Source organism: Podarcis gaigeae (genome assembly GCF_964106915.1).
Source record: "Podarcis gaigeae genome assembly, chromosome: 7".
Classification (NCBI taxonomy): Eukaryota; Metazoa; Chordata; class Lepidosauria; order Squamata; family Lacertidae; genus Podarcis; species Podarcis gaigeae.
In genome coordinates this window covers 87764926-87787996 of record NC_139683.1, presented here as the reverse complement: position 1 = coordinate 87787996, position 23071 = coordinate 87764926, and the positions used below count along the sequence as shown (strand labels likewise).

General features: G+C 43.4%; 1 protein-coding gene across 5 annotated transcripts in view; it reads right to left on the bottom strand.

Annotated features, from left to right (window-relative positions):
* NRG2 (neuregulin 2) overlaps positions 1-23071 on the bottom strand; it is a 133115-nt gene that overhangs the window by 66759 nt on the left and 43285 nt on the right. For 2 of the 5 annotated variants that reach the window (XM_083748626.1, XM_083748625.1), the window contains exon 1: positions 16261-16451. The exons of the other annotated variants lie outside the window; for them this stretch is intronic. In XM_083748626.1, coding sequence (XP_083604752.1) covers positions 16261-16348 — 88 coding nt within the window. In that variant the 5' untranslated portion in view covers positions 16349-16451. Of the gene's footprint in view, positions 1-16260; positions 16452-23071 lie in introns of those variants that run through there. 5 annotated transcript variants of the gene reach the window in all.

Sequence of the window (23071 nt, the reverse complement as noted above, 5' to 3'; positions counted from 1 at the left end):
AAAATTGAAACCAATTTTATTGCTTGAACTGTGCTTAAAAGGATTGATGCAAATAGAAATTGTTTCCCTCTAGAGGGAGCCTTTGAAACTGTTACAAGAGTTGAGCTGGTGGAATCTCCAGCTCCACAAGATAAAAACCGTGAGAACCAGGGATTGACCTTGGATCGGTTAAGAATGTCGACAGGAGAAGCCTTAGTGATTGCATTATGTAAGATAAGTGATTCATTGGAACAGCTCCACAAGAAGACGGATCTGATGACTATCAAAATTGATAACTTGGGACAAAAAGTGACTAATTTGGGACAAAAAGTGAACATCTATACAGAAACCATTCAGGAATCGATACAGGAATCTACTTTGACATGGCAAACTGTGGAGAAGGCGAGGGAGAAAGTTGTTGTTGTTGAACCTAAAGTAATACAAGTGGAGAGGGAGAGAGCCCCAGCCTTACAGAGGCAATTTGATGACTATAAGTTGTTGCCTTCTATGACTGAATTCAGAGAAAGTCAGATTTTGAGGATTGGAGCCCTGCTTGGACTGGAGAAGGAAAGTTGGATAGATCACCTCATGCAGGGATTTACTGACCTTTGGGACCTGGACCTGGGTCAGGAGGAGATTGGAGTTGTGGGGACTTTCAGATTTGGAGGGATTTTGAAACACGTCCTGAAATATCTTTTGGATTTTAGTTTTAATTACGGAGATTTGGCTGACCTGTCGAGAAGGAATGAAACATTGCTAGGTCGGAGCTTCCCCGAGATCTACTCTTCAGCATCAAAGGAAGGAAATTAAGAACAAGGTCAGCAGAAGACAAAGTAAAGTGCATGTATAAATATGAAAAAGACCTGCAGAAGGGACTTGGAAAAGAGTTAAGAGTCTCGGACAGAAGATGACCAGGTTGATTGACTATATGGAATTGACAGAAATGACTGGCAGAATCTGAGACCAGGGAGAAGAGACGGTGGAAGAAGATTGGGAAAAGTTTAAAGTTTATTTATAGAAATACTGTAAAATTAATGAGTGTCAGAAAAATGTTGGAATGAAATTATATGGCTTTAGTAGAAATGTTATAAGGAGTTAAGCATAAATAAGTATTATAGTATTAATGGAAAATAAGGTTAAAATAAGTTAAGATAATTATATGACAGAAAATATAGAAAGATGGAAAGGAATTGCTGAAACAATTAATAGAAGTGGAATACAAAAAGGGAGGTGAGAGGAGGTCGATGAAACAAGGGAATGAAAGATAAGGCATTGAAATGGTATGATGTATGCTTTTAAATTGTTTTTGGTCTGTTTTGTTTAGTCTAATGTGTTAATGTTGCATTGTGTACTGTTTATATATTATATTGTATTGTATTGTATTGTTTTTTCTTTCTTTTGCTTCTTCTTTTTTTTCTTTTCTTTTCCTTCTTTTTTGTAAGGTTTAAAAGTAATAAATATTATTAAAAAAAAAAACAAATCAGTGAAGAGGCCGCTGCCACCACCACCAATAGTCTTTGGGGTACCAAGGTCATGCTGGATGTGTGTGACTTTTCCCCAATTACAGTCTTTCCATGGGATCCCTGCTCTTTTCCCCACCCACTGCAATTCCTACTGTTCCTACCCCAAAATGGTAAAGTCTGACATTGCCGGAGAATCACAATACCTGTCATTCTGAAAATAATTCTGGCAGAAAATGAAAATGGTATATAGACTTCTGGGCCTGTAAATTTAACCCACTTTGGTCAAAAGTGTGGAAAGTAATAGTTGTTTTTTAAATTCCCTGTTATAGTGGAAGAGCAACAAAGAGCTTCATTTTATAGAGAGTGGCTCAGAACCCAGAACAAAGAACAAGGTGGAAAAAGAACAAAGCAATTCATAAACAGATAAGATTTTTTAAAAATAAAATAAAATGCACAAGTACTCAGCCAAATGTGAGACCAATACACACTCCTATGACACCCAACTCTATTTTTTCTTATCATCAGCATTGCTGTGAAAGTGCTAAGCTGCTGTCTGGAGTCAGGAATGCATTGAGAAAGGGTTAGTAAACTGAAGCTGAGTCCTGATGAGATGGATGCACTGTGAGTTTGTGGTTCCACAGTAAGATAGTTGATGTATTGACTGCTCTGAATGGAGCAGGTACACAGCTTAGAGATGCTCCTTGATCCAACTCTGTCACTTCAGATACAAGTGGTCTCAATGACATGGGGTACCTTTTACCAACTGGAGCCAACCCAAGTTGGTAGAAGGAACCCCATGTCATTGAGACCAGAGTTGGATCACGGTGCAATTGGATCAGCTGCAGTTTTTTATCCAAATAGAGATAGGCTGATCTCCATTACTCATGATCTGGTAACCTCCAGGTTGAACTAATAATAAAATGCTTGAGGCTGTCCTTGAAAATGGTTTAGAAGCCAGAACTCTGGCATATTAAAAAAAAAAAAATTCTTTGTATACTACCCTCAAATCCATTTTTAAAAATTATGGCTAGTTTATAAATGTTCAAAATAAATAAATAAAGCCTAAATATGTGTAAGTGGAGCCTCTTGATCTCCTTGCCCCCTCTTCCCTCTGCTGGGCACCCCTCCCTCAGCTGCCTCCCTTCTGCTGAAATTTAGATTGGAAACTGCTCAGGGCAGGAAAGAGACTTTAAAATGTCACAATGTAAAGCATTGTGCTATATTAGTAATAGATGGATTGAAAGCCATTCCTAGACAGTGCCATAAAATAACACAAAAAAATGAATCTCACCTGATGGCCTAATGGGGAAGAAGCAGGAGGCACGACTTTAGACATTATGTGGAACTGTGGAAAGAGGAAGCACAAGTCACGCATGCGTCCTCTTTTCAATGTCCAGAGCCAACCCAGGCAGCCTGATCCTCTGCCTCTTTGCTCAGCAGCGACTCCCCTTCAGCTAAATGGTGCTCACTCCCAAGTAAGTAAGGACACGATTCTTATCAAACTGAGCGGAAGGTTTATGTAAATAGCCTTTATAATTTCTCACCAATTACTAGTCACATGCTATTTGCTACAATGAGATATATCCTTTATTTGAATCTATAACACACATTGAAATGGAGACCCAGGTATTTCTTGCTTGAAGGCACTCAAAAAGCCTAGCAGAAAAGGCTTATAGAAAAGAAATTATTATTATTATGCCTCATAACAACAGTTCTGAGCATCTACAACTCCAAATCCACTACCATAAACCAGAACTAATTTTTCTAAAGCTTCTAAGTTTGTTCGTATATCACATGCATTTCAACCACAAGACCACAATGCTTCTAATTACACAATAAATTGAAAACGTTTAAAATTAAGAGGGGTAAACACACATATGTACCCATTCAAAAAATAATAATACGGAAGTCCCGTCGGACATTCAGGTTTCAAAGGACGTTCGCAAACCGGAACACTCACTTCCGGGTTTGTGGCATTCAGGAGCCAAAACGTTCGAGCACCAAGGCGTTTGGGATCCAAGGTATGACTGTATAGCCTGCCCAAAAGAGCTGACTCACTGGTTTATGGGGAAGATTGGTAGAGAGGCTACATAAGGACAGTGAGGAGAATTCAGCACAGAATTTTCTGCAGCTGAGCAGAGTGCTAGCAGCCTGCAAGTCTCTGCTCATAGGGCAGCCAGCAAAAGTCCTGGCTGATATAGGAAGAGAGAATAAGGATAATTGCCCTATGAATTAAATAGATTTAGGAACTGAGCTTCTAAATCAGACATATGCGCCAAGAGAAATTTCACAAAACTTGTAAACCTGTAGTGAAGTGAAAAAGGTGGGATTTCACACAGACACACACATGCTGTTTAGGGGAGTTCACATTTTGGCTTATAACTTTTCATCTAGAACACAAAGGAAATAATAATAATAATAATAATAATAATAATAATAATAATAATAAATTGAGGTAGATTGCTGTGTAGATTTAAGCTAGAGGGCCAATAAACCTTTACTTGGAAATTTTTTGGAACAGGGTTTCCTTCACACTGGGTCTAACTTAATCAGTATCATTTGGGTCCAGAAACTAGTGTTTCTGCAGATAAGACTGTCGGGTAATGGTGGAGGAATGGATACCTACCTTCTCTATTTGTCTGAGTGAAGGAAGTGAGTACATCATGTGTGGGATGAATGCCACCTCCTTCCATCCCAATTAACATATGTGCCAAAACATCCAATCTAAGTTCATAGGGGAGAATAGCTAGATATTAAACTTACCCAGACATATCCCAGTCCTGCTGGAACCCATTAGCAGGTAATTATGGACTCTGAATTCCCATAAAACACAAAACGTAATATGGAGTCTAATATGCTTCGTGCTTTAGGCAGCTTATATTCCATTTTGTGTGAAGATGCCCAGAGTTTCTCACAGCTCCTAACTCAAGTGCCTTGGAAAACAGCACCGGCTCACTCTGATCTCTGCTGGCAGATGCCAAGGAAACCACGAGACCCATTTTTTTCATTTCCTAAGGGAAGCACTTGATGACTACTGGCAGACATTTTCATTCTCCTCATTAGGTCTTTGAATAAACTAAACTGCTTTTGCTTAGTATACCTGCTAGGCTAGCAATTCCAAAGCATCCTCTTACAATCTTGGAATCCCATTATGAGCCCCGGGCCATGTGAGGGGTCATCTGGAGATGGCTGGGCAGCAGCTAGCATTGCTAGTCATGGAAATGGCCGTGGCACCAAGGGGCTCTGATATAAGGCCAGGAAGGGAAAGGGCTCTTTTGCTCATGTGCTGCTTGCTGGTTTCCCACAATCCTCTAGTTGGGCACTGTGAGAACAGGATGCTGGACTAGGTGGGCCATTGCCTTGATCCAGCAGGCTCTACTTATGCTCTTACAGTGGTGCCCCGCAAGACGAATGCCTCGCAAGATGAAAAACTCGCTAGACGGAAGAGTTTTCCGTCTTTTGAGGTGCTTCGCAAGACGAATTTCCCTATGGGCTTGCTTCGCAAGACGAAACGTCTTGCGAGTTCTTGCGAGTTTTTTCCCCTCCCCCCCTTTTTCTAAGCTGCTAAGCCGCTAAGCCGCTAATAGCCGCTAAGCCGCTAAACCGCTAATAGCGCTAATCCGCTAAGCCGCTAATAGCCGTGCTTCGCAAGACGAAAAAACCGCAAGACGAAGAGACTCGCGGAATGGATTAATTTCGTCTTGCGAGGCACCACTGTATGTTTATGTTCTTACCTTAAGAGAAAACTCCCAGCAAAACCTGACTATGCTGCCTGGAAACGTGGCAATGGCATGAAACTGAAGGAAGGAAAAGTATTGTAAACAAGAATCAGCAGAGGGAGCTAGAGGAGAAAGGGAGGGAAAGAAGTCCTTTAAATTGAATGAAAGTTGCTTCCAGATAATCTGCTTATTGCATATTCACTCTAATTTGTTTGTTTGCATAGATGATTTATGATGTTGCATCAAGTACTTTCTAGTACATTTCCGTGTCACTTTTCTTATTTTAAAAAGCCAAATTTTGTGGGGAATTGGGTTGCCTGTTCAAGAGCTCCAAATCAACTTTCATTGCAGAAGCTGAATTTGCCAGTATGTGATTTGCGTCCCACCCCCAAATAGCAACAGTCTTGAAGCACCCAACATTTATCCTCCGCTACAGCCCCCCCCCCAATATCCTTTGTCTCTGAACCCTACCACTCCAAAAGCCAAAACATTGCAACTTTGAAGTAACCATTATATATGAAAACATCAGCAGACAAGAATTTTCCACTCTCCTATTTTCCACCTCCTGAACTTGGCGCACTTTGGATATGGTGACCGTTCCAGTGACGTCACAGGGGTTTATCTCTGGCCCTGTTGCGATGGTAGTACACAAAGCCCGCAGCTTACACAGGGTTTACATTCCAGGGATCCTGCCTAAAGGCAAAATTGCGTCAAGTCAAAATCCATTGGGTTCAATGGCAGGGAGGATTGCCAAAGCCATTATTCCGGGGTGCCCCACTCCCTTTGATTTATTTATTCGCTGCCACATGCATAAAGCTCAGTGCACACGTAAGTTGCGTAAGTTGCAGGCTTACTGTATAAGATTGCTATGTCAGTTAGGAAACGCTTTTTTAAAAAACCCTGACTGATCCTATTTCTCATTTCTATCCAAACAGTTGCACCCACGTTCTCAACATGCTCCTATTCCGGACCTGCCTTTGTTTCTCAGGGCCCGAGGCAAAGCATACCATGGCTGACTCATTTCTTCTGAACAGCATCCATCTGCTTTATCCCAACCCATGCTTTCCTTTTTAGGTTAGTTTCCCTATTATGTAAAAAAGAGGAACTCAGAGCTTTTCATTTCATGTTTGTTCACTGCTTTTCCAAAAGGAAGCCCAAAGCCGTGAGCAATAACATAACAAAACAAACATCAAAAACAAACCAAAGAATATGAAAAATTATCTAATAAATTATCTAACAACTTTTGAAGGTGATCAGGTTGAAACATGCCCCTACCACTAGCTGCTACTGATCTGGTTGCAGCAAAGCCAAACCAACTGTTCACCAGCGCCGTAACATCTTCTGTAGCTATTTGTTTCCAAACTCCGTCAGCCTGCATAGGGATGCCCAGGACTAGAAACTTGTGTGAAAGCTATGTAAGGAAAGATCTCTACCAATGACAAAGCTCCCTATCCCTCTTGGGAAAATAACAAGGGGACATATAGACTTCACACATTCTTCCAGTGCTTCTCCCAAAATAAAAAAAGGTTGCTACACAATGGCCAGTGGATTTTGAACAGGGAGGCATAAGCATCTCTCCAATGAACCGAAAAGAGTCTTGATCCTTTGGTACGCTCCAGCCAAATACACCTTCACCTGCCAGCTCCTTCCCCAGCCCCTACATGATAGCAGTGAGATGGATCACTGAAGCTCCCAAACACAAGAGAAGGAACAGGCACTACACATCCTAGCTCAGGCTTCCTCATACTCGGCCCTCCAGATGTTTTGAGACTACAATTCCCATCATCCCTGACCACTGGTTCAGCTGGCTAGGGATCATGGGAGTTGTAGGCAAAAAACATCTGGAGGGCCGAGTTTGAGGAAGCCTGGTCTATGTTATTACCATACTTTTCACATAATAGTTTTTAGCCCAAATGACTACTCCTGGACCTTGAGCAGGTTCCCCATATTGTTCTGAATCCATGATTGGTATCTGATGCAGAATTTCTACTAGAAGCAACCTGAAATTTTATTTTAGAGATTAAATTTGCTTGTCAGGGAAACTCTAGTCCAGGCACATTTACAGAATCGTAAAAACTTGACAGTAAAATATCATTTCCGCTTCACAGTAAAATGTAGCTACATTCCTCATTTTCAGCCTGCAGGCAAAAGAAATCCATAATGCAAGTATCAGAAGATCAACAAAAGTGTAGATCATCTTAAAGCTCCTTTAACCTTCTGAATCCTGTCATCAATACCCCGAGGAATCTTCAAGCCTAATCTGGCATTGTCATTCCAGCCTCACTTAAGTCAAATTCAAGATTCTAGAGAGCTAAGTTGCACAGTAGCTAAGAAAGAAAGTGAAGTCCCCGGTCTGAATCTTGCCTCTGCCGTGAAGTGAGTCCTAAGGCAGCCAATTCTGCCTCATCCTGCCTCTTCTATCTGCATTATGGAAATAATAATTCCGACCTACTTTCCACAGCAGTTGAAATGGATGCAACAAGGAAATGAATATGAAGCAATCTGGGCATTCTGAAGTTCTATGTAAATAAATGCTGTGAAATTAAAGAAACAAATGGGGGTGGGGGGGCGAAGAGTCATTTGAGCAACAACCAGAAAATCAGGATTGATCTAGGCATGATAGATGTGGACATGTTTGCTTATTCACATTTCTGCTCCATTCTCATGGTGTCCCCATCACCTGTATGCCCCTTTTATTTGTTTTCATTAGAAACCCCCCTACCCCCTTGATTTAGACAGGAACAGAGCAGACATGTGGACACAACAAATGCAACTGCCCCGAGGCCACATCTAGAATGGTTCTCCAACAGGCGCTAGTCTCCTTTGACCCACAAAGGCCCCACCAGACATTAGGTACACAACCACAAGAGCCTTTACAAGTCTCCTGTAGTTTCTCACACTTTCAGGGATCACGCTAGAATGAATCCATATTATTCATTCTTTTAAACAACCTTGCAGGGAAGGTTAAGCTGAGTGTCTTGCTCAAGATGGTGAGCAAGGTATGTGTAAGACGTGTTCTTTTGTTTACACAAAGGATGCCTAAACCATTTTATTCAGAACAAACTCTAATTCACATTAGGCATGAGAAAAGCCCACCAGAAATCCAAGTGCCTCGGGCACTAGTCCACAAAACTCCAAAACTGTGTATGAAGCCTAGACCGGGATTACTGTACTTCAGACTCTGGTGAAATGCAGTAGATAAAACACAGACTGGAAGAAATTTAAGATTTATTTACAAAAATATTGTAATTTGGTTGAATGTTAAGAAGGATGCTTGATCATAAATAATTGGCCACCACTAAACTAGACTGGAACTTGATGATAAGTGAGATTAAGGAAAACATAAACCTTTCGGAGAATTGCTAGATTATACTTAAATGAGTGGATATAAGATTGTAAACAAGATGATAATTTGCTTGAAAAAAACCTTTTAACGATGTAAGTGGGAGCAGGAGACGTGAGGAAGTCCAAACAAGTTATGAAATTTTGTTATGACATAAGTAATGTTGTTTATTATCTATGTATTTCTTTTATAAAAAAAAAACCTTAATAAATATTTATAAAAAAATATAAAAAATCCACAGACTGCCTTCCCTTGGTGTTACAGTGAGCTTCAGCCCCGGACAGCTTTTTAAACCTGGCCTGCTCCCACAGACTTTATCCACTATGGGCTCTTCATTATTACACTCTAAAACAGTGGCGTCCAAACTTTTTCCAAAGAGGGCCAGACAACACTCTAAAGGGTGGAAGATGGGGAGGAGAAACAGCTCAATGAAAACTTAGAAAAAGTTCTCCCGGAGACAAATAGAGTATCCTGGGAAAGGGCATGGTTCAACTGCTAGGGCCATTCCTTCAAGACTGGACACTGCAAGGCGCTCTATCTGAGGCTTCCCTTGCGCTTGACCCGGAAGCTGCAGTTAGTGCAGAATGCTGCAGCATGATTGCTGGCAGGAGGGAGGCCTGGTTCGCATATAAAACCCGGGCTCAGAGATCTACACCAGTTGCTACTTCTTTCACCAAGGAACTTGCAATCTAAATTATGAGAAGGGTAGAAAGGAAAAGGAGGTGCAAGCGTAAGCCTAATCAACCTCGCAGGGTTGTTAGGATTAATTGAGATGGGGAGAACCATGTAACCACTTTCAGCTCCTTGGAGAAAAAGGTGGAGTAAAAATGATGGTGATGGTAATTTTAACAGCAAAGGATGGATGTGAGCAAAGGTAGCAATGTCCACTCATCCTAAAACAGCCGTGCCCAACCTTTTCAGTTGCACCTTTAGCGCCCCCCTCTCTCTCTCTCTCTCTCTCTCTCTCTCTCTCTCTCTCACACACACACACACACACTACTACTGCTATTATTGTTGTTGCTATTATTATTATTATTACAGTGGTACCTCGGGTTAAGAACTTAATTCGTTCTGGAGGTCTGTTCTTAACTTGGAACTGTTCTTAACCTGAAGCACCACTTTAGCTAATGGGGCCTCCCACTGCCGCAGCACGATTTCTGTTCTCATTCTGAAGCAAAGTTCTTAACCTGAGGTACTATTTCTGGGTTAGCGGAGTCTGTAACCTGAAGCGTCTGTAACCTGAAGTGTCTGTAATCCGAGGTACCACTGTAGTTATATTTGTTACCTGTCCTTCATAAGCCATAGAAAAAGAAAATACAATACAAATAGATACAAATTGTTATGTAGTGAAGTTTCACCCTGGGCCAGCAGGGGGATACTGTAGATAGTTTTCACTCAGGTCTGTAGATAGTTTTCACTCAGGTCCACGTCAGTTATTTTAGGCGGGAAACTCTGGGTTGTTGTTGCTACAATGTTGACAGCCGGCTGCCTATAAAAGCAGGCCGGCTGAGCTGTTTGCTGTTCAGTTTGCTGTTCCAGCTTACAAAATAAAGAGCTGCTTTGGAGAAATCGCTGTGTCGTCTGCTATGTCAACCCACAACTTAACACAAATAGATAAAAACAAAAGCCCCACTCCAAAATACAACTCGTATCAACAAAGCCATAGGGAGGCCCTGGCAGCAGTCGTTTAACTGCCCAAGGCCCAGGAAAAGAGGTGTGTCTTCAGTAACTGCCTGAAGCTGTAAAGATGTGGCAGCTGGTGCGTCTCCACAGGAAGGGAGTTCTCCCGCTGAGGAGGAGCATGACAGAGGTTCTCTCCTGGGCACCTCCCAGCACCTCCAAGGCAGTTGGCACAATAACAGGAGCCTTTCCTGTAGATCATAACATCCTGACTGGCAACGGAGGGGAGGAGGCACTCTTACAGATATTTTCTCTTGCTTTTTAAAAAAAAAACAAAAAATGGTAGCATTGAAAGCACATTGAGCATTATGGCCCACCAGTCTGGCGTTTTGTTAGAATCTAGAAGGACTGTAATTTACAAGCACTGTCCATTAAAATAAACCTCACCATTTCATGACAAAAAATGCAAAAGATCTATTTAAACAAAAATACAGTAATCTCAACAATACGGGAGCTAGAGCACTCGTAAGCACAGGCAATTTGCTTAGATTAAGAAATGCCACTTCTAACACATTTCACTATTTTCTCCCTTCAAAAGTATTTGAGTGATTATTATCAGCTCTTGTCTCTCTAGACGGTTGGCTCATTTCCTTATTAGTTGCACCCTTCAGATACTGATTTATTCATTTTTAATTTGCCTGTGTGTGCGCACAGGCAGACACCCATTTTTTGCTTGTGCAAAAAATGCATCAGTGCCTTCAACTTCCCCAAGCATGATGGTTTCCCTGGAAAATATTTGAAGGTAAATAGGTAAAGGACCCCTGGGCGGTGAAGTCCAGTCAAACTTGACTATGGGGTGCGGAGCTCATCTGGCTTCAGGCCGAGGAAGCCGGCATTTGTCCATAGACTGCTTTCCGGGTCATGTGGCCAGCAGGACTAAACCGCTTCTGGCACAACGGGACACCGTGATGGAAGCCAGAGCATACGGAAATGCCACATAACACCACATAAGATAGATCACCACCCACAGTCTTGTTTAAACAAGGCTGTATACTTACATTCCCACAGGCTGTGGATTTAACATACACATTCCTACAAATGTTAAATTCACACCAGAGTGAAGATGAAAAATCTGTCTGCATGAGGATAAATAAGATATTGATCTTGCTAACAACACCCGGCAATGTTCTTTGCTTTTGGTTCTGTTTTACTAGAGTACTCTGGATGAGGTTTAGAGGTGGACATGCTTGGGGACTAGTTTGGTGGTGACTTATTTAGAAAAGAGATCTTGCAGTCATCGTGGAAAGCTCACTTAGAAAATCAGTGTTCTGTGGCAGTGAAAATAGTTCAGATTTAGGAAGTTGTTTGAAAATGATGCAGCCATTGTCACAATGCCATTATATAATCACATGGGGAAATATTGTTGCCCAATCTCTGAGAGATGTGAGATTCCAGGGGTTCCAGGCATTTACTCAGAGTCTGTGGCACAGCGGATGCTGTGGTGTCTGTATGCTATATGGTTTATTTACACGTGTCTACAACCTGAGCCTGTGATGGAGGGGTTCGCAGCATTAAAAACCCCGAACGGTTTTGTTTCTTCCACAGCCACAGCCTTGGATTCAAGCCGAAGGCAAACATTGCTCTCAGCTGTTGCTCTGACTTTCTTTCTCCAACTTCCTGCTTTACATCTAGGTCACCTCACTGCCCAAACGCAACTCTGCTTTTTTCACTTGAGAGAGGGGACCCAACCCAATTGCTGTCTCGCACCAGGCCCCTTAATCCCTCATCCCCTCACCAGGAAGCTAGAATGGCTAGTTCCCAGAATTAGAATGCTTGGTGAGCTTTGAACTATTGCTGGATCCAGGGTTCAGAGGGGTCTCTGCCTACTCCCCACTCCCATACTCATAACACTATGTACAGTTTTGCTCTCAAAAAGGGTATAATAGAGCTGGAAAACAATACAAAGAAGTACTAAAATGACCAAAACTCCAGAATCCCCAGTTAGAATAATAGAATTGTAGAGTTGGAAGGGTTGGGAAACACCTTTATTAGGGGCAACCAAAATGTTCCAAAATGAGGCACATGAAAAGTTCTGGCAAACTTGAAAGCAACAGGCATTTGGGAGTATATTTTTCTTACGGACCAAAAAGGGTTGGTGGAATCAATGGAGGAAAGGTCTGTCAATAGCTATGGAACACCTTTGCTCCTAGGCACTAAACACCTAGCATTCAAATTAAAGCCAGCAGTTATTAGGCTACACCAGCATTCCCATGAAATAACATGATGATGAAACAATGTATGCGCCACTTTAAAAAAAAAAAGGAAGCTGCAGAGCAGGAGGATGTAATTTTTAAGTTTTGTTTCAGGCATAAAAAGATCAAAAGCCTGCTTTGCTCAAGGAAGAGAACACAAGTGCCTGTCAGCCAGAAGAGACAGAATAAAAGATGGGAACTAAACATGTTACCTGTAGAAACCACGTTGGTTAATCTAGCAACATAACGCAAAGGCCAGAGCTGAATGATATTCTCCCTGAAAAGGATCAGAGAGATCTTCTGCAAACAAAAAAATTAACGAACCTTGTGGTGCCTTAAAGACGAACACATTTATGGGGCAAGTTTTCCTGGACTGCATACATTTCTCTGGTGAAAATAGGGACGTCCCATTCCATAATGATAATTTTACTATTTATGCCCGACACATCTTACTGGGTTACCCCAGCCACTCTGGGCAGCTTCCAGCACATATAAAAACATAATAAAACATTAAACATTAAAAAAAGGCCTTCCCTACACAGGATAGCCTTCAGACGGCTCGGAGGTTGGATAACTCTATACCTTCCAACATTTCTTCAATGAAAATAGGGATATCCTAAGGAAAAGTAGGACATTCTGGGACGATATCAGAAACTGAGATGGCTTCTCTTAATCAAGGATGTCCTGGAAAATAGGGACACTTGGGAGGGTCTGGGCCTGGAGTATATTTCATCAGAAGTGCTATCCTAAGTTACCAGATAGATAACATACATATACATGGATACATACATAAGGTTGGTGTTTGGGTGTGTGTTTAATCACTGAGATTAGAAGCAAATGAAGTGAAAAAATAAGGGTAGTGACCATTATTTTAAAACTTAAATAAATGTAAAATTGCTGCAGTGATTCTACCCGATCCTCAGGGCTCTGCTCAGCACCCCCACACCTTCTCGCCAGGCCACTGGCCCTGTTTCACATCCTGCTGGAATGCTTTTGCCTGGCTGGAATGTGCCCTTGATTGGCACAAGCTTAAAATGCCCAGATATAGGCTAGATAGATAGATAAATTTATTACAGTCAGAGACCAGCTTATAAAACACACTTGGGGGTACAATCCCAGAAGGAAAGCAAACATTTAAAGCAATGTACAACAATAAATTTAAAATTTATAAATGCGATAAGCATATAGTCACTTAAAACTTTAAGATAAGCTACCACAGAGAGATGACCCAGAGTCACCCATGGAATAGAGTTTGGGGATTTTCTTAATGAACTAGTTTGGGTTGGGGGATGGTCTGCGCCTACAGATCTGTACATAGAATCTGGCAATCATCCGGGTTGTCTTATGATCTTTGCCTAACAGAAAAGGTCAAAGTTTTGCTTTTCCGGGAGCCTCACCAGCAGGGGATCAATGGGAATAGAGAAATGTGTGTCAAATGCAATTGCTCCACCCACTTTTCCAAGTGGCCCCACCCACTTTCCCTGCAAGCATGCGGCTCTCAGAAGAAGCACCTTGTGGCCTCTCTGAATGTTCATAGAATCATTAAATCATAAAATGGTGGAGTTGAAAGCAAATGAAAAAACAGTCATATTTATGAGCTGGATGTTGTGACTGACATGAATAGGTCCCGGGACAGCATGGCCTAAGCAGAGATGCAGGCGACATGGGCCTAGGCATGTGACCAGCTAATCAGTAGCTTTCTTTAGGGAGCTTTCTGCAAGCAAGGCCTGTGGGGGGGGGGGGTTCAGTGTCCGTAGTGGACTATAGATCATTGATCATGGTTGGGGCGGCTTTAGTTGGGGGCTAGAGGTGGCAATATTCTGAGAATATCTGATCAGTGATGCTTGGCCTTTTGTGCCTATTGCACTCCTGTATATGCATCCTTCAAACTCTCCTCTCCTCCAGGTGTTCACTCTTTGGCAAGGAAAATAAATATTTTCCTGCTGGGGAGAGGGAAATAAATGCAGATAATCTGTTTTTTACCAAATGATCCACATGCAAAGGGACCTTCATCAAACAACAGCACACTCCAGGGGACTGAGAATTCCAAAAATGCAAAACAAGGTAGTTCTCCTTAAAAGAAGAAGAAGAAGAAGGCGCTCCCCACCTTTAAAATATCTAGTTGACTCAGAGTTCCTTCTAATCCTGCTCCTGATGCCTGCAGGGAACAAGGAAGGCACAGCTCCTTTGGAGACAAAGAATGCCACGCTGCCCTTCATCTAATCCAGTCACCTCTGCAGCTGATAAGTGTCTCCTCTCTGCCTCCACTTTAGGCATTAGCACAGCTGCTGATCCTCTTTTTTAAAAATAAAAACCACCTCCTTTTGCTAAAGGGCATTTAGATTATTCATAATATTCTCACTCCCAGAATTCTGAAGTGCATGACACAAAATCTAGCGCTCTGGAAGTTTGATGTTTTATGAACACCATGTGGGGGCTGAGAACTGGAGGGAGGTTTCACATATTTCACACTCACAGCTGCTGTGGTGTGTCTATTATTCTCCTATAGCACATGCCATTTGGCTACTATTACTGCCCTTACACTTCTTCAGCCTCAGTGAAACAAGAGCAGGAACGTGGACGTGAGCAACCGTCTAAAGGCATCTATGCACTGGGGAGAATTGCATAGGGAGTTAAAGCAAAAGGGCTCATACAGAGTCTCACTAAGACATGACCTGATGAGAGCTTAGAAATATAAAATAGAGAGGCAGTGTGGTGTGGCAGATACAGTCTTGAACTCAAAACGAGGAAGATCCAACTTCATACAGAGGCGGATTTGGGGAGCGCAACCAGTTTAGTCACACTGAGCCTGGAGCCTGGGGTGGGGGACACAGGGGGTGCCACAACCAATACTTTACGTCTCGAAAAAAGGGGGTTCATCGCACAAGGTTCTGTTGAAATTTGAGACCCCAAGGAGCACGACTGCTTCGTAGCCCCAGCTCAGTCATGAAGCCTACTCAGTAATCCCGGGACAGTTACTCTCTCTCAGCCAAGCCAACACACAGATGTTGTGATACAATAGGGAGGACTATGTGTTGCAAATGCAACTATTTGTAAGAATGGAAAGTTAAAAATATAGCAACAATGGAGATTAATAAACTATTTCACCATTCCAATATAATATTGTTGTTTTCTGTGTGTGTAGACAGATGATAGATCAGCAGACAGATACATTGCTTCAAAAATTCATCACTCAAGTGTGTGGAGAGAGATGGAGAGAGGCTTGTTGCTGCATCTTTACTAATTTAAATTTTCCTTCTAAATAAACTGGCATTGTTGAACCATACAACCTGTTGCTCTGTTTTTGTGTGGCAAAAAAGGAAGCATTAAAGCTGCACAACTGTTCTCTCTGCATCACTGAAAACGTTCAGTGAACGCACAACCCTCTTGCCGCTTTAGCCCTCTAATTGACAGTCAACATCTGATAGCAGCACCAGTAAATTACCAGATCAGAACAATCTGGAGTTATAATGATTACACCAAAGCATTTAGAATTATAGTAAGCACATCATTTGTGAAAACAATTGCATTGACAAGAGTAGTTACTTGGGTCATGTTTGGTCTGTTACTGCTGCTTCTGTCTCTCAAAAACACTCTCTTTTTCTTTGGCTGCTACACAGGGGAATTTCTGGATGTTACACAAGAAAAAGCCTATTTGCATGAAACGTTCTAATCAGCACATCAGCACTTTATGAGTCGTGACCATGGATATTTCCAGAAAACACCCTGCCTTGATTCCTGCTGAGATTAGTTTTTTGTTGCTATTTTTAAATAGTCCAGGAATGTATTTCTGAAGGAGACAGAAACCGTATCTTGGTACATTTGCATTAGCTCAGAAGCTCTCTTGTTCAGATGCAGTAAAATGTGCTAAAAATGGAAAGTACCTTCTGTGGGGCCTGCTTCTTTTTCCTCTGTCCCCCCTTCTTTGTTCTTTCTGCCCCTTCCTCTGCCCTTCCTCTTCTTCTCAGACATCCTGCACAGGCAGAATATTTACAATCCCAAGGAAAAGGCAATTCCTGCCAGATGTAAATGCCCCAGCAGTGCTGCTTCAAGGTTTTTCTCACCAGCTGAAACTTCCTACTGTTCTTATACAGTTTTCTCACACAGGCAACACCCACTTCTGGGTGGAGAAGTGCGGTTTTTAACTATTTCCATTCATATCCCCCAGCTGTCTGACAGAAGTGCCAGGGACCGCAGGCAGGCAGGGAGGCAGGGCTGGGTGTGAAGGAATTGAAAATGAACGAAGGTCTGCAGAGAGCAGAACTGACAGTGGAGTAATGAAGCAAGCCTAAGTGGCCGCAGGATCCCGTGGGGATGGGGCCTGGGCTCTGTGGCCTGGGGGGCCTGGGAGATGCATGGAGAAATTAGGTGGCCAGCACTATCGGAACTCTTCCTGTGTCATGAGCACGTGCTCATGCAAGTGCACGGCTCACTTGAAATACTGCAGGTGTGATAGGGGAAGCGGCGAGAACTCAGGGCTCCCCTCTATGCTCTGTTCCTTCTGTGGCCTGTATGACACAGAATGATATACACAAGACCCACAGGTGATATAGGAAGTGCACTGAAGCAATTACATTTCTGAATGGCCTCTCCCAAAATGGGGGCACTCAGTGCAGGAAGGCACTTCCCACAACAGCCTTTCCTTTTAACGCCTTCTTGGTTCTTCTCCCAGGCGTTTTCCCTCAAGTGATAAACTTTTCTCTGTGTAATCTAAGAGTTTCTCATTTACTGGCACCTAAAATAAAGAGCGAAACATAGTGAAAAAGTACACAGATTTGGAGGTGCAAATGTGTATGTATAGGTATAATTTATTATAATTAATTAAGATTCTGAATGCAGTAATTTCAATGCATACATGTCACTGTAGTGGGAAGGCTATGGCAAAGTGGCCTTTGCCCCTTCTCAGTCCTTGGGAAAGGTGCCAACTGTGGAAGGGAACCTTCGAGCCCCGCCCAGGCTTCTTTCGCTTCAAACCAGACCTGGAGCAGACAGCCCTACAAACAGGGGTCTTTTTCTCTGACAGCCTTTCAAATTGGCGGCTGTTACCTGCAAAGTAGCGCATATGGTCTTCCTGGCCCGAAGCAAACCAGGAAATCGTGCAGAACTGGAAAAAGAAAATGGCACTAGTATTTCACAGCCACTCTCCTCCACCACACCAGATGCAAAACTTTGCCCCTCCTTATCGATACTGTACTGTACTGAGGGTTGCCTTGCAGAAAATACATGCACTTGATATTCCAGTTTGTTATTTATAATTAAAATAATTTGCTTGCATGAAAAAGGCAAAATGAATGAAACAGATAAAAAAAATTAATTTAAAAACAACGCTGAAAAGGCAAACTATCCAGCTGACTTGAAGGCCCCAAAGAAGCGATGTGTTTTGCACCCCATCTGGAAGGTCTGTAGTGATGGGAAATTGTGAAACTCTGTGGGCCCCTCACCCCACAGCCTGGGGAAGTTGACTCAAAGGCAGTGTACCCATTACCAGCTTAAAATGCAGGGGCATTCACCCCACTCTGCTCTGCGCCTCAAATCACATTTGCACGTTGCTGTACACGCCAATATGGCTGGATGTGTTTCTGAGTTGCCCACAGTCTGTCCATACCAGACAGGGGGCATGGATGTCTTCCTATGGCTTGCGTTTTCAAATCAGATCAAAACTGGTTGGAGGAAATTGGCATCAAAACACAGTATTTCTTAAGAAACTACATTGCAGCATTGCGACTCACCTGTGGTGGGAGTGCACTGGGTGCAGACTAAACAGGACTATGTACACAGCCCCAAAGCCTGCATCTCACTGAGTAAAGCTGGCATTCAAAGCAGGGCCTGGGGAAGGAGGGATTGGCAGGGGGAACAATCTTGAGGCATCACTCAGAGATAGGTGAGCATCAGCACCTTGAATCCAATCCGATTTGTATGCAGTAAGTGCCGTTGGAACACAACCAGCTGAATGTGTTTGTGATGGCTCTCATCCATAAGGTGTGCAGCAGCATTTGCACAAAGGGAAGCTTCAAGGACAGCCGGCTGTAGAGTGCATTATAATAATCAAGCCTGGAGGTTATGAAAGCATGCATGGCATTGTAAGGTCCTCTGTGTTCAGGAAGGGGCAGGTCCTGCACAGCATGTGAAACTGACAGAAAGCTCCCAGTGCAGCAACATGCTTGTAAAAAACAAAACAAAACAAAAAACCCAGGGCTGGGTCAAAACTAATTCCCAGACTCCAAACGTTATAATTATGCGTTTTGGGGGCAGCTCCTGCTTAGTCATGTCCCTGCCAGCAGAGCTCATGCTTTTACTGGCTGACGGGGCTGGCTAAGTACATTGCTCACCCTCCCCTCCAAAGAAGGAAGCTTCCCAAACTCACCATACTTCCTAAGCAAGGTCAACCAACACAGCTTTCCCTGCCTCAGGGCAAACTGGGGGGAGGCATTTTGGAACAGTCCTGTGAGGTGGGAGAAGAGGACACCATCAAATGATCCCCTCAATTACCCTAGTCCTCCTCCTGTTCCAAACCACCACTAGAGCAGCGACAGAGCTGTTGCCTTGATCTTCTACAAAACCCACTAACGAGTTCTGGAAACCATGTGGATCTATCCATCTCCAGGCATGGGTGGTCCATCGCAGAGGAGAGTGGTGAACTGTATACATTTCCTGCGCTACAATATTATCAACATTTTGATCTTACTAGTTCCCTGAAGTATTAAATATGGAGTGACACTGCTGTATCTGGCTAGTGGATCTCCAGGTGGGGGTAGGATGTTCAGTTTAGGGGGTAATTTCCTGCAGATATATAGGTAATTTCCTGCAGATATATTAAGCTGTGCATAGTGTTAAGCGTTAGAAAACATTCTAGAGAACATTGACCTGCCATCCATCCACCACCCATCACATCTCTCCACGTGTCCCACACACCACTGCTGTAAGAGGGCCGTCTGCCTGGGACTGGACTGCTGCTGCTGCTGCTGCTGCTGCTGTCAATGCTGCCCTGAGGAGCCCCACCAACTTGCAGTTTCCACCTCCACCACCACTACCAGCCAGTCCTTTGGGTCCGGTAACATGCTCCAAAGCAAGGCTGCCCTGAGCTAATAATGACCTCGCCTGGCAGGCAGGTTCATTTGGGAGAAAGTCATCCTTAAAGTACCTGGTGCCCAAACCATATGAATTTGCCTTCTGCTACAAAATCCGTCAGCACATGTCAGTGTAAATTCTGGCTAGACATGATAGCTAGGAATTGTTGGAATAGGGCCCCTTTGCCAAAACCACTGCACATATTTAAAAAAAACCCAAACCTGCCCTGTCTATGTAGGTTCTCTCCTTGGATTAATAAGGCAAGGATAAGCATTCTGAACCTGCCGTAGTAAATGCACTGTGCACTATCTTTCCTCAACATCAACTGAAATTAGTATCGCCTATTCTATACTTTTGCTTATAACCAAGTGGAAGCTTTCCTTCCAGGCATCTGACTCAGTATCCATGGCAATATTTGCTGATGGTGTGAATAATGCTCAGCCAGCCCATCCCTCCCTGACCCCCCTCCGGGTTAAGCAGCAAATTAACTTAATTCATTGTTAGAACTGGAATTTCAAAAGATTGATCTTTCACCAAGATAGGGTTGTGACACCTTTCTACTTCAAAGAACCTTTCCCCCTCGACAAAGGGTGGGTTTCCTCAACATATTCTGTTAGTCAGGTTTGTCTCCTCTCACTCTATGTATCCAAGCTGCACCTTTGCCAGGTGAGATAAAGTATGCCTGGACTGTATGTGCTTTTCTGAGTTCTGAAAAAGCCTGAATAGCTCCTGACCACCTTTCCATCAACTTCCAGGTCTGTATTAGGGGAGTAGGAATTATAAAATTCTAGGTAGGAATTTAGTGTCTGTTGCTGATCACTTGAGACTCTGCAGTGCTAGGAGATGTGAACAAGCTTTCAGCTGTTGCAGTGGACTCTTAGCCACTCCTGCCTCTCACACAGCTTGCCTTGGCAAGGATAATCTTCTGAAGGGATGCCATCGGGGGGGCTGAGGCCCCCCAAAATTTTCAAGGAGGCCTTCTCAAGCCCACAGTGGGCCTTGTTGAGCCCTCTTGCCGCTGCAATGGGCCCTGTCAGGTGGGAGCAGATACCTGAAGGACGCTGTAAACCACCCTGTGATCCTCAGATGAGGGGCAGGAAAGAAATTTAATAAATAAATAAACAATACCTGAGTCTCAAACTATGCAGGGCTTTGAAGGCGAACACCAGCAATTTAAAATTTTCTCAGAAATGGCGCAGCAGCCAACATAGCTGCTGAAGAACTAGCATAATATATTCCCGTTGATCATTCCCTGTTATTCACAGCTGAATTTGGGGTGAAACTGCAGTTTCCTGGCAATTTTAGAGGCAGTCCCACATACAATGCACTGCAGTTGTCCAATCTGGACCTTCACAGCATGGATACCTATGAGAAGGCTATCTATCCGGAAGAGGGTTGCAGGTGACACATCAGTCTCAGCGGGTGAAAAGTACACCATGCCATAGATGCTGCTTCTCTCCTACTGCAGCCTCTAGTCAAAATGGTTTTGTGCATTTGCATGTGGCTGCATGCTGTATCTTGAAAATGCAAAAAACAGTCTCCCAGTAGCTTACATATGTTGGAGTAAAGTAAATGCATATCTTTCATTTGAGTTTGTAGTTCATGCATGAATTAATTTAAACCACAAGAGGACACTGCTTATGTAGCAATCTAGCCAGCACTTGCTTGTAGTCTTTGCTTTGTCTAACTTAACTCCACCCCTAAAAGCAGAGCCATTTTTTCAGTGTTCTTTCCAGACGAGATACTGGCAATATCTTTCTCTCATCTCCGCTCATCCTATAAACAATTCCTGCATGAATAAAGCCTCTGAACTCCAGAAACTGTAAGTTATTCTTTCAATCTAATTCACCCAAGCTGCAATATGTATACAATACACACATGCATTCTACTGTGCAAGTTATACACATTTACAGCATCCCTAACTCCCTTTGCATTTTAATGCAAGTCTGGTGAAGAATTTGTTCACTATATCATGAGTCATGTAATAATAATAATTGTATTATTTATACCCCACCCATCAGGCTGGGTTTCTCCAGCCACTCTGGGCAGTTTACAGCATATTAAAAAGCATAATAAAAACACCAAGCATTAAAGACCTCTGTTATGTACTAAGCTTGGATCCTAGAACAATAGGCAGGTAGGATCCTAGAATGCAACAACTGATTGGCCTGCAGGAAAAGACCAATCAGGCTCCAGGAGGGAAGCAGAATCAGCCAACCAGACAGGACTCATTGTGTAAATAATGTATATAACAGCATGAGGTTGGGGGGGGGGCAATTCATTCACTGTTTTACAAGCTGCAATAAAGAGCATGAAATCACTACAGGACTCCGAGTATATTTCAACCTCCCAATGCAGGCCTGCCTTCAGATGTCTTCTAAAAGTCTGGGAGCCAGTGAGGATCCTTTAGGATCAGTGTTATATGGTCCCAGTGGCCACTCCCAGTCACCAGTCTAGCTGCCACATTCTGGATTAGTTGTAGTTTCTGAGTCACCTTCAAAGGTAGCCCCACGTAGATGACATTGCAGTAGTCCAAGCGGGAGATAACCAGAGCATGCACCATTCTGGTGACAGGCAGGTAGAGTCTCAGCCACATAGCAGATGGAGCTGGTAGACAGCTGCCCTTGACACAGAATTGACCTGCGCCTCCATGGACAGCTGATGGTCCAAAATGACTCCCAGGCTGTGCACCTGGTCCTTCAGGGGCACAGTTACCCTATTTAGGACCAGGGAGTCCTTCACACCCACTGCCCCTTGTCCCCCCAAAACAGTACTTCTGTCTAGACAGGATTTCACCTCAATTTGTTAGTCTCCATCCATCCTCCAGACACTCACACAGGACCTTCACTGCCCTCATTGGTTCTGATTTGAAGGAGATATAGAGCTGGGAATTATCCGCATACTGTTGAAGACCCAGCCCACCCCCCCTGATGATCTCTCCCAGTGGCTTCATGTAGAGAGCCCAGGGGTCTGAACACTCATCCCCCACACTTTCTGGGCACAGCCCAGGAGGAAGGAGCGGAACCACTGTATGACAGTGCCCCCAGCTCCCAGCCCCTCTAGACGGTGCAGAAGGATGTCATGGTCAATGGTATCAAAGGCCACTGAGAGATCCAGCAGAACTAGGAAACAACTCTCACCTCTGTTCCTAGCCCACCAGAGATCATCAGCCAGCGTGACCAAGGCAGTTTCAGCCCATGACGAGGCCTGAATCCCGAATGGAAAGGATCCAAATGGTCTGCATTCTCCAGGCGTGCCTAGAGTTGTTTAGCAACCACCCGCTCAATCATCTTGCCCAAGAATGGAAGATTTGAGACTGGGCAATAGCTGGCCATATTGGCCAGGTCCAAAGATGTTTTTTTTAAGAAGCAGTTTAATAACCACTTCTTTTAGTGGGTCTGGGAAGACTCCCTCACAGAGAGAAACATTCACCACCCTGCAGAGCCCATTGCCCAGCCCTTCCCAGCTCCCTTTTATGAGCCAGGATGGGTAAGGATCAAGGAGACAAGTGGTTGGTTTCACTCGTCCAATCAGCCTGTCCACATCCTCAGAGGTAACAGATTAGAATTGATCCCATGCAACTTGACCAGACAGGACTCTAGCACTCTTCCACCCCAGCCTTGCTTC